Raw genomic sequence first — 12,500 nt, 5'->3', positions numbered from 1 at the left:
AGAGACAAACTCTTGACTGTTCTGGGCGAAGTTTTGGGCGAAGTTTACTACGACGTTTCGGCCGTTCGGCCTTCTTCAGGTTAAAAATTAAAAACTAAAAAACTATTTACAATGAGTGCAAATCACAACAACAGCAGCTTATATATACAGAGCAGAAATATTGAAATTAAGGAAACGAAACAAAACAAAGGTCAAAGCTACAAGGTGACATGGATTTGACAATCAAAGACAAATAAAGAACTATAACAAAGGTCTAAACTCCAAGGTGGCATAGATTTAACAATCAAAAACAAATAAAGAACTATAGGTGACATATCGATAAAAATGCATCGTATTGGGAAAATGTCAACTCACAACTACTCAATTGTAGTAATTAATGCGGTGTTTCGATCTAGATTCCCGCCTTTTATTAAGACCATGAGGATTAAGGGTAAATAATTGCGCAGTCCAATAGGCCTCCCAAGTGAGTAACAATTGTTCAAGATGCAAAGAATTTTCAAAAGACCTAATTTGTTCGATAATGATGAAGTTGATTTGTGAAATTTCATGTTCAGAGTTATTATAGTGGATAGCCAATTTACAAGTTCTTTTGTTCTTCAGCATGTTCGACTTGTGGTTACGGAATCTTACTTTAAATTCAGTCGAGGTGGAGCCCACATATTGCAGGTTGCATTTGGCACAAGTGGCCAAATAAATAACATTTTGCGATGAACAAGAAAGTTTTTGTTGAATGGAATAATGACGACCAGTAGCTGAACTTTGAAATTTAGAAGCTTGAATTAAATAATTTTTACAAAGATCGCATTTCTTATTCGGCAGGAAGATCGTTGATATATACTAGAAATAGTATAGGTCCTACCACGGATCCTTGAGGCACGCCACTTGTAACTGGGGTATATATATATATATATATATAAAGATGAATTTCTGGAGTCGGACTAGTTCAAAAACATTTAATTGCTACTCGGAGTTTCATGCTTCTAATGAAGCAATCATCAGGCAACTGACAACAATAACGGTTACATGTAAAGATATACAAATTTGAAATGTCGACACTTAACCACAGAAACGAAATGACATCAACCTGTAGACATTCTAAGAAATTTCTGTCAAGTAGCGCGTTCACCTAAAATAGTCTTACCCGATCGTTTAGCACTTTTGCCGTCCAATCACATCTTGACACGTTATGCTAGTAAGCATTGTTCCCCACTTTCAGAAATTCATCTTTATTCACAGCTCTGGTTTAACCATCGAGCACTTTTATAGCAGATGAAGTCTTCAGTTTTTCCACTGGCAGTCATATTAAGCTCCTATTTGTTGAGCACTCTGTTCGACTCATCGACTATCACCATGGAGAAGATCAACCTGGGCTACTCAACCAAGAACATCCCACTGCCATCTAAAAGCGAGTACATGAAAGGGTTTATTGAAAAGACGGAACAATTCTTACGGCGAATGCGATGGAAGGCTTACTATCGGCAGGTTAGTTTTGCAGGTTGCAGGTTGCAGGTTGAAATTTACTGTGACTGTTACATGAATAGCTAACCTTAGGCCTAATTAGGCCTAAAAACGTTTCTTTAGGCCTCCTTAGGCCTAAAAACGTTTCTTTAGGCCTAATTAGGCCTAAGGTTAGCTATTCATGTAACAGTCACAGTAAATTTTCAACCTGCAACCTGCAACCTGCAACCTGCAAAACTAACCTGCCGGCTTACTATTTTCTCAATCAGCAAAAAACATCAGCGAAGGAGACATACGGATTCAAATCGAAAAACTCCCCACCAAAAATCAAAGAGCTGATACCCTTTGAAGAAGACATGTTAGACCTTGTGCGGAACATTAAATTCAAGAACAGCATAAAATCGAACTTCCAACGAAAACTAGATGCTGACATCAAAAAAAAAATCAAGAAACCTAACAGCCTTCTGATCCCTGCTGACAAAACCACAAATTATTACGAAATGAATATAACCGCTTACAACCACAAATTATTACGAAATGAATATAACCGCTTACAACAAGTTAATCAAGGAGAATGTAACAAAAACCTACAAAAAATCAAGTAGCAAAGTTGTCCAAAAGTTGAACGTACAGTCTGCAAGAATAGCTGAACATCTCAAACTAGATGACCGCATCGATAAGCTAGCCGAAAAGGAAGCATTTCTTACTTTAAAAGATCACAAACCCGCATTCCACGACCACCCGACCTGCCGCTTAATCAATCCATCCAAATCTGAAATCGGAGTGATAAGCAAGCGCATCCTTGATGATATCAACACGACCATCATCAATAAAACTAAAATCAACCAATGGAAAAACACATCCAGCGTTCTAAAATGGTTTAACGGCCTGCAACAAAAAGAAGTGCTATCTTTCATATGTTTTGACGTGTGCGATTTTTACCCGTCAATAACCGAGAAGCTACTCCGCAAGGCGCTGGATTTCGCCAATAGTTACCGACCCATCAGCGCACATGAGCGTGACATAATAACCCACGCTAAAAGGTCACTGCTGTTCAGCGAAAACGTCCCATGGGAAAAGAAGACCTCCAACGACCGATTCGATGTCACCATGGGATCATTTGATGGAGCAGAAACATGCGAGCTGGTTGGTTGCTACATCTTATCACGCCTCACCGAAAAGTACGGAAATAGCATCGGTCTTTATCGCGATGATGGGCTGTCAGCATTCAATAAACCACCACAAGAGATCGAGAGAATTAAGAAAGATATCTGCCAAATTTTTCGTGATAATGACCTTAAAATCACAGTAGATGCCAACCTAACCAAAGTCAATTTTTTAGATGTCACCCTCGACCTAAAAAGCGGAAAGCACTCACCATACACAAAAGAAGGAAACATACCGCTGTATGTACACAAGCAATCCAACCATCCACCTTCCATCCTAAGAAACATTCCCGAATCCATCAACAAGCGTCTTTCAGAAATTTCATCCGACAAAGATTGCTTTGTCAAGGCCAAAGGTGTGTACCAAGATGCGCTTAATAAAAGTGGCTACAAGTACAACCTGTCATACAAAGCGCCAATTCCTGATGCATCACGAAAGAGCAAGAACCGTCAAAGAAACATCACGTGGTTTAACCCGCCATACAGCCAAAATGTGGAAACAAAAGTCGGTAAATGCTTCCTCCAACTAATTGATAAACATTTTCCTAAATCCAATCCACTACACAAAATCTTTAACCAAAACACCCTTAAGCTGAGCTACAGCTGTATGAGAAACGTAAAAACCATCATCTCCAGCCACAACAAAGCCCAGATCAGTAAATCATCAAATCAATCAGAAAAAATCGATGACAACTGTAATTGCCGAGACAAGAATTCCTGCCCACTTGAGGGAAATTGTAACACCCAGAACATTATCTACCAAGCAGAGGTCGTGACCTCACAGACAAAAGAATCGGTCTGTGTGATACAACATTCACGACACTGTGGTCTTCAACGCCCTGTATCCTGACCTATTGAAGGCTCTTCAATATATAGAATACAAACTACATTCTTTCCCACGGGGCATTACACATGGAAACACATGGTCCACTGAGAACCTACACAAATGACCAAGCTCCCCAATAGTTCTAGTAGTTCAATGGGTGGAACATCCTACCGGTGTTACGGAAGTCGTAAGTTCGAATGGCCTGCCTAGGACTTTGATTTTCAGTTGCCCTTACGCCCGTCGCCAAGCAACTAGTTTATAATGCATCGATTGTATAGGCCACTTAGGAAAATACCATAATACTCTTTGTTTGTCCCCCAAAATTTTGCATAATCATTGTTTTTGTTTTCTCTTGGGACCATTGTAAGTCCCAAGAGAAACTGGAAACAACGCTTATGCAACATTTGGGGGGACAAATAAAGAGTATTATGGTATTTTTCGAACTGGCCTTTTTGGAGATCTCCTCTTTTTCTCGACAAATCCCGTGAGTCACCACCATTTTATTTCTTTTGTTTTTTTTGTTTTTTTTTTTGGTTTTCAAGTAAAAGACCAGTTAATCAGTTATTCAAGACTGGTTTCTACAGTCGATGGGGTTAAGATTAGAGTAGTAAGCAGAGACCAAAAAGTGACTTACAATATGCTGTATTAGAAACCTAACAAAAAGGGCCATAAACGTTAATTTAGTCAAATAGGAGACACAAGGGCCCGGTCGTTCGAAAGTCGATTACGTTAATCCAGGATTAGAGCAAACTTTGCTTTCATTTTTCCAACATTAAGGTGAAAGTTTCTTCTGCTTATTTTTGTTTTTCAAGATTAACTTCTTCTAATGTAAAGTTTTGTCGAACATCAGCGTTGAACAACATTTGGGAGTAGAGAAATAAATTCCTTGGTTAATTTTTAATCTGAGATTAGCGTTAATCGGCTTTTGAACAACCGGGCCAAGGCTTACAACGTTCTCTTTTACTCTCCTGTTTCGATTTGGGCCTTGTCGGTAAAGATCATGGAAAACCTGGACGACTGCCCTTACAGTCAAAAGCAGAAATGTCGTGTATCATGACTGGTTTATTTCCGCCACTGCTAGCGACCCAGACAACATGATTTTCATTTGATCGTAACTAAGCGACGACGTTCAATCGCTAGAAACGCAATATCGGAGGTTGGAAAATACATAATTGGGAGCTTAATAAACACGAGACGTTTTCAAGCCATGGACGGAAACTGGAGGTGAACATTTCACATACCGGGGCATAAGTCTCTCCCAGTGTTTCTAAATTAGTTTGAGGTCAGAGCCAGATACTTAAAAAACAAAATATTAAGCGATTTGAAAAAGAGTTCAGGAATCATCTTTTACGGACTTAATTCAACCACACTTTTGAGTTTAAGGAACATGTTTGGATGTTTCAAACATCAGCCATAGTGAGTGTAACATTAATTTTTTTACAAGATAATCCGTATATACATAACTGTCAATACAGTGATTCTGTTGGTTAGTTTGAATTTGCCTATTTGTAACGAACATTAATCTACAAAGAATCATTGTATTGATAGTTATAAATATATGGATTATCTTGTAAAAATTTTAATGTTGCACTCACTATGACTGATGATGATATTTGAAACTGATCGAAGTGGTACTATGATCAAAAACTTACCTTACCTTTTCTTTTTATATTTCGAAAGTATGTATTATAAGTATCTGCCATGCCAAATTTTAAGCCATGACTCTGACGAGAAGTCCGAGAAGTCAATTCAAAAATGGCCGAGTTCAAAAAAGGGGGTGGGGTAGAGGATGTGACGCCATCCAATCAAGACATCAAAACAACCGTGGCTACTTTAGTATGCCGAAGAGGAGTACGAGGTTCATGTTTTATCCTTCGTGGTGTGTTTTTGTCTACGCTTGCCTTGGAAAAGATTATGCCGTCTAGTCGTTGTGTTGTGCAGGGTTGCAGCAATCCTTCCAACTCTAACTGCCCACGACATGATTTACGATTGTTGTGTACGTCAGAAAAAATGTCGTAGCTTTTTAAAACACGTAAGTCATGTCGTAGGCCTGTCGTGAGCTTGTCGCATGCGCCAAAAATCGTACCATGTAAATCAGCCCTGAAGAGCCGTCTACTTCAAGCCGTGACCGTCGAATGGTGAGGGTTTTCCATTTGTTATTTCGCGAGTATTTACCTGTGCATAGTTTCCAAGGATCATCTTTCGGTACTTTATAAGACTTATTATTGGCTAAGTAAACTATCATTTATAATTTCCTTGGTTTACGTTTTTTCTCTGCTTCAAAACTAAAGCGTGACGCTTTGAAATCCTGTATGCCAGGCCCGTTTGTAGTGGTTCATGTTTTATGCGGTCCTTCACGTGCAGCATATCCTGTAGTTTGGTTTTAGTTCTATCAGTTCCTTAAAGGAAACTCGTAATGGCTGTAAAATTGTTGTTAAAATTGTCGTTCTAGTTCTTGTTGTTGCTTTATTGTTGCATCGTACTCGTCGGCCTCTTCCTCCGTAGCCAGCGGCTGCAGTTCTTCCTCGTAAGGAAGAAAATCAACAGCTTGCTGTACTGTGTGTTCCTCTGTTTCAAAGTCGTTGTCTAACTCGCTTTCCGACGAAGAAGAAGGAGAATACGAAGGAGACAAATTCATCGCCATATTGAAGGTTTGATATGGCGTTGTTATGGCGTTGTTGTGTTGTCTTGATTGGATAACGTCACAAGAAGACCGCTGATACAAATAATAGCAGACCTACCAGTTGGCGATTTGAGTAATGGCGGACAGGTTTTTGACAAGTTTACACAGTCTATTTCTTCACAAGAATAGTGTATCCTGATCCAAATTTACAAATTTATCATTTTTTGGTCATAAACATTGTAGTTCAGTTAAAACCCGGAAAAAAAATCTAAAATTTTCGTCATAGTACCACTTTAAACTCAAAAGTGTGGTTGAATTAAGTCCGTTGTTTTTCAAGTAGCAATATAATCAGATCTCGCACCATAGAAACTTCTTTTCTTTTCCTTCCAAGTATTTTCTGCTCTTCTCATTAAATAATTCACTTGCAATCGATACCAGTAACTTAACTAATAATAATTTGATACGTCATTATTTACTTTCGAATTCTGATGCAAATATTTTTTGCATGTGCGCCAGAAAGAAAATCGAGAGGTTATACTCAGTTTTGAGCCCCACTGAAATTTCACTTGCTCATAGTGTTATTTAAGTGTTACTTGAAGCTCAATTTGCAGAATTGTTCAGTGTGTGCTGAAATATCTAGTCACCTAGCATAAATTAACGAAATTATTCTCTTGTAAATAAATGAGAGGAGATATTGCCCAAACTATGTAAACCTTACTTCTTTCCACGCACTGATTTTAATTCATTTCACTCAACAACATAACACGCTGTAACTGCAGCAGCATTTTGCGCGAATATGGTAATACTTCACACTCGAAAAACACAGTCTACTTTTGTTTTGTCCTTTGGCGCTCCACCTTCTCGCATATTCCAACCACTAATCGACGATGATTGACAGTTTGACATCTCAATAGCACATGTTGCATAAAAGTTACGCCTGTGTGTAGTTCTCTAAAATAACCTTTCTCGCCCTTGAAGAAAGGTCATCGGAGCCAAAAGGAAGTTAACCAAGTCAAGCAAGGTGGTAAGTCTTCTTCTGTGTTTGGAAACTGTATGTATTCAACGCGAAGAGCAAACTAGTACTTTCTTTTCCCTAAAAAGAAACTATTTCCGCATATCAGTTGTACAATACTTAATGCTCGGTATTCCAGCCCTGTATGTGGAACCCAAACTCTAATGGGAAAATGACGGAGTGAAAAAGGTCTTTCTTTGATATTGTGCGGATCATGGGAGCCCACCTTAAATGACCCGTACCAAGCTGGATCAAGGTTCTTTCTCGACGTTAATAGCATTTCGGGAAATAAGAGGTATTGAAAATAAAACGTTTCATGATTTCTAGTACAGTTCTACTTGTTCTTCCTAGCTATCTTTCCTTATCCACCTCATAGATCCATTTTGTAGTGGAGCCTTTTCGTTGCAAAAAATAGATGTCAAAATAAATAAATAAAGAGACGTCTAAAGCGGGCAAAAAGTAAGTTAGAGTTTAGTATTTTCTTTAAGTTCTGAAGCTATACCTTTTTCCATCTTTTTCTTGAATTTCCTGTCATTTCAGGGCAAGAAAGAATGATCTCGATTCTTACCCATTTAAAACAAAATCTTTAACGATTTAATCTCAACGTCTGAGCTCATACATGATCTCCTTGGTATGAATTATATTGCCAATACTTTCCTTGTCGTGGTATCAACCAGGGGCCACGTGGGCACCCAAAGAGAATATAGTTCAAAACAACTTTTATAGCATTGTTAAACGTATTTTAGTATTTAAACGGTCGATATAGGCACATTTTTATCCCTAAATTTTTTTTATCTGTTCGGATCTCCTGGCTGAAAGTCTAGTGATCCGAAAATTCTAAGGATCAAAATTAACCTTTTCGAAAATTTCAGCCAGAAAAAAGGCTCCCGAAAATTCTAGGTGACCTTTTTAGGGTAAAAATCCGTTTAAAATGGGCAATTATACCATTTTTCAGATGTTCGAAAATCCTAGCACAGGCAGGCAAGCAAGAAATTTTACAACAAGTGTTCCGAAAATTCTAGATCTCAAATCGTCTTCCGAACAGATATTTTCCGAAAATTGACGTTGGGTGCCCCTGATCAACGCGAATACACCAAATGCTTTTAATTTGCCGATCAGTGTATGTAATAGCATGGGCCCGAAGGCAATTAAGGCTCTGACACCTGGCTCTCACCTCTGCAAACTAATTTAGATTGTTTAAATATACCAGGCTATGTGTTAGTAAACAATAACCGTGAATTTTCAACTGGCGGTGGCGTTGGATTATTTATAAAATTAGAGATAACAATACGTGGGAACTCCGGCACTATAGAAGAATCGAAGAAGCTCGACACATATTATGCAAAGTACGAAGAGTATGTGAAACCCAAATCCAATAAGGTATTTGCAAGGTACAAGTTCCACCAGAAGATTCAACGAGAGGGTGAGTCATTTGAACAATTTCTCACTGATTTGAAGTTGCTTGTGAAAGATTGTGGTTATACTGACCCTGATGAAATGGTTAGAGATAGAGTGGTTATTGGCTGTCATTCTACCAAAACAAGAGGAAAGTTAATTCAGGAAGGTTCAGAGCTTACTCTTGAAAAAGCAATTGACATTGCCAGAACGGACGAAATGCCAAAAGCGAAATTGAAATCCATGGCAACTGAGAAACCACCAAAAACAAAATCTAGCCCAGAGAACTTGAATTCTTGCACAAAGATTGCAGCAGATGAGGTTATCAGCATAACAAAGAAAAAAGCCCAGCACGAGGAAGGAGATGTAAAAAATGCCAAAAGTTAAACCATTCAATAACGAGCCGCACGCTCTTAGCAACCAAAAAAAGGCTGGGGTATCCAGCTGAGTTACGGGAGTAAAACTCCTGTATCTCAGCTGGATGCCCAGTTCCTTGAACCATTTCATTTCCATTGTATAATTCCATTCATCTATCATCGCAAATCGTTTGAGGCGTCAACTTTCACGGAATTATGTCATCTTCTGAGGGCGTTAAGTTAATTAAAGGAACGGTATAAAACAAAAAGATGTACATTGACGCCAGCCCTTAAAATAGCGATGAGAAAAAGCACGTACTCTCCGTGTTTCAGTAACACGATTACAAAGGATTCTGACGATATTTTTTATATGTCGAGAAAATCCAAGACCATCAAAGGTTTCACCGTCTCCCGAGAATTCAGAATGTTCTTTTAGTGTCAGAAAGAATCGCAGGCGTCCTTTCCACGGATTTTTCTCGATTAAAGGGAAATGCGTTCAATTGTGAATTATAAAACTTGAGATTTCCTTCAAAGTTAAGAAAATGATAAAAGATATACGTATTTTTTAACTCGAAATAAAGGCCCATTTAAGCTCCGTGAGTGAGTCTAGAACTAACAAACCCACAAATGACCAGCTCCCAACGTCAGTGGCTTCATAGCTCAGTTGGTTAGAGCGTCGCACCGGAATCGCGGGGTCACGGGTTCAAACCCCGTTGAAGTCCTGAATTTTTCAGGCTTCTCTACGCAATTGTAAAAATTGCGTTCGTAACTGCGAAGATCATAGCTTCACTTGATTTCATATCCGCAGTTCATATGATTCATTTCATATACCATTTCATCACTTTAAAAAGAGCCAAGCTAAGCTTAAGTCGTATTCGGGTCATCAGCCCTACCAAAGGGGTAGTGACCTTGCCTTGTGAATACAAGAGTAAAGTCTTTCATGTGAAATTCCATGTAGTTGATGTTGAAGCCCCTACAGCACCGAGTGCCCAAACCTGCAAAGATATGGGTCTACTTGCCAGAATAAATTCACTTCAGCAACACAGCATTCCAAAGTCTCCGACTGATATGGGTCAAGGCATCTTTGATGAATACCCAGATTTGTTTCAAGGTCTTGGATGTCTTCCTGGCGAGCACTCAATCAAGCAAATCCAAGCGTTCCTCCGGTAGTTCATCCTCCAAGAAAGGTACCCGTATCCCTCAGAGGGAAGATCAAAGATGAGCTCGACCGTATGGAGAAAGCAGGTGTAGTTGTTAAGCACACAGAACCTAGTGACTGGGTGAACAGAATGGTTGCTGTTGTGAAACCAAACAAGATTCGTATTTGCATAGACCCCAGAGATTTAAATGAGGCCATCAGAAGGGAGCATTTCCATATTACAACAATAGAAGAAGTCGTTGCTCACATGCCACAAGCCAAAGTATTTTCAGTTCTAGATTCCACATCGGGATATTGGCAAGTGAAGTTAGATGAAGAAAGCTCAAGGTTATGCACGTTGAACAAGCCGTTTGGAAGATACCGTTTCACCAGGTTGCCATAAAGTCGGCTCCCGAGGTGTTTCAGAACTGCACGTATGACCTGTTTGCTGATCTAGAGGGTGTGAAAGTGATAGTAGATGGCCTCCTAATATGGGGAAAAAATGATGCAGAGCATGATGCCAGATTAAAGCAAGTGTTAGACCGAGCTCGAGAAGTCAACCTCAAATTCAATGCAAAGAAATGCCAAATCAAGCAAGAAGAAGTTCCCTATGTTGGCCATGTCCTAAGCAAAGAGGGCTTGAAGCCAGATCCTGAAAAGACACGGGCAGTACAAGCAATGAAACACCCTGAGAACACTAAGGAACTTAAAACATTCCTTGGATTTATTCAGTATCTTGGAAAGTTTATGCGCAACATGGCTACAGTCAGTGCACCACTCAGAAAGTTACTAGAGAAGAACGTTGCCTGGCATTGGGACCAAGAGCAAGAAGCAAGCTTTCAGAAACTTAAAGAGATGGCTCCTTCAGCACCAGTACTTGGGTACTATGATCCAAGCAAGCTACTAACCCTATCAGTGGATGCAAGTTCCAAAGGGTTGGGTGCAGTCCTCCTGCAAGATGGAAAACCCTTAGCATACGCGTCAAGAGCCCTGACTCCAGCACAAGAGCGATATGCCCAAATCGAAAAGGAAACCCTTTCAATTGTGGACGGCACACAGAAGTTTCATCAGTTCATATATGGAAGACCAACCCAAGTCGAGTCAGACCACAAGCCTTTGCAGTATATCTTAAGTAAGCCTTTGCATCAAGCACCACTGCGATTGCAGAAAATGATGTTGACCCTGCAACGGTATGACTTGAAAGTAAAATATCTCGGCCCAGGTTCAGAACTTTCTGTCGCTGATGCCTTGAGTAGATCCTACCTGCATGAGTCTACAGAAACTCTCATTCCAGACCTCGAAGTGAATAAAATTCACCTGACTGCGCACTTTCCCATTTCGCCAGAGAAGTACGCCGAGTTCCAGAACGCCACTGCAGATGATGCAGCCATGCAAGAATTAAGCACCGTAGTCCTGAATGGATGGCCAGCAAACAAGGAGGAATTACACAGAAATGTACACGAATATTGGTGCCACAGAGATGAAATTTCCACCATTGATGGTCTCTTGTTTAAAGCTCAGAAGCTGATAGTTCCCCAGAGTATGAGGAAAGAAATGCTCGCTCTCATACATGAGTCACATCAAGATATCGTGAAATGCAAACAGCGCGCAAGAGACATTTTATTTTGGCCAGGAATGTCCTCACAGATTGAAGATAAAGTGTCGAAGTATTCCGTGTGTAGCCAGTTCCAAAAGGCTCATGCCAGGGAGCCAATGATAATTCGAAATCCCCCAGACAGACCATGGTCTAGAATCGGAAGTGACCTGTTCGAGTTCAACGGTATTCATTACTTGCTAAGCGTGGACTATTATTCGAATTGGATAGAAGTTGCAAAGCTAGATGACCTAACCAGTAACAATGTTATCTGTCACCTGAAGAGTAAATTTGCCAGGTATGGCTTTCCTGATGAACTTATCAGCGACAATGGTCCCCAGAACGCGAGTTCAGCATTCAAAGAGTTTAGCAGGAGTTACGGGTTTTTTCACGCCACGTCAAGTCCCCTATATCCGCAATCCAACGGTGAAGATGAAAGAGCTGTGCAAACCATTGAGAACTTCCTAAAGAAAGTACAAGATCCCTACAAGGCCTTCCTGAATTACAGAAACACTCCCTTGGATGGAATAGGCTTGTCTCCCGCTCAAATTCTTATGGGCCCCAGACTCAAAACCTCTCTTCCAACTACATGTAATGCTGAGCTTCTAAAGCCACAGGGAGCCCAAGTAATTAAGCAGCGCCTTCAGAAGATCAAAGAGAGAGAGAAGTTCTTCTACGATAAGCACTGTCGTAAAGAATTGCCGCCTCTAGCCAAAGGTGATAAGGTGACTCTCAAGCAAGATAAGAAATGGGTCCAAGCAACAGTGGTCAACAAGCATCACACGCCCAGGTCATATGTCATCCAGACACCTCAGGGTCAGAAGTACAGGAGAAATAGGAGACATTTGAATACGAGCCAAGTATCACGGTCGCTAAACAAAGAGTCAAAAGAAAATTCACGAGCTGGTCAAGCGAGTTCGCCAACATATTCC

General features: G+C 40.0%; 1 protein-coding gene across 1 annotated transcript; it reads left to right on the top strand.

The window, feature by feature from the left end:
- The first annotated feature begins 1,995 nt into the window (after positions 1-1,995).
- LOC137991124 (uncharacterized) lies at positions 1,996-8,867 on the top strand. The gene is made up of 4 exons (XM_068836243.1): positions 1,996-3,420; positions 6,030-6,101; positions 7,052-7,097; positions 8,296-8,867. Exons 1-4 carry the CDS (start codon positions 1,996-1,998, stop codon positions 8,865-8,867), a joined length of 2,115 nt encoding a protein of 704 aa, XP_068692344.1.
- The last annotated feature ends 3,633 nt before the right edge of the window (positions 8,868-12,500 follow it).

This window comes from Montipora foliosa, chromosome 2 (genome assembly GCF_036669935.1).
Source record: "Montipora foliosa isolate CH-2021 chromosome 2, ASM3666993v2, whole genome shotgun sequence".
NCBI classification, from domain to species: domain Eukaryota; kingdom Metazoa; phylum Cnidaria; class Anthozoa; order Scleractinia; family Acroporidae; genus Montipora; species Montipora foliosa.
This window is presented reverse-complemented; position numbering and strand designations above follow the sequence as displayed.

Coding starts and splice junctions, on each gene's coding strand:
- LOC137991124 (XM_068836243.1), top strand. CDS start 1,996: ATGAATATAACCGCTTACAACAAGTTAATCAAGGAGAATGTAACAAAA. Junction 3,421..6,029: donor CCTCACAGACAAAAGAATCG/GTCTGTGTGATA, acceptor TCTGTTTCAAAG/TCGTTGTCTAACTCGCTTTC. Junction 7,098..8,295: donor TAACCAAGTCAAGCAAGGTG/GTAAGTCTTCTT, acceptor TAAATATACCAG/GCTATGTGTTAGTAAACAAT.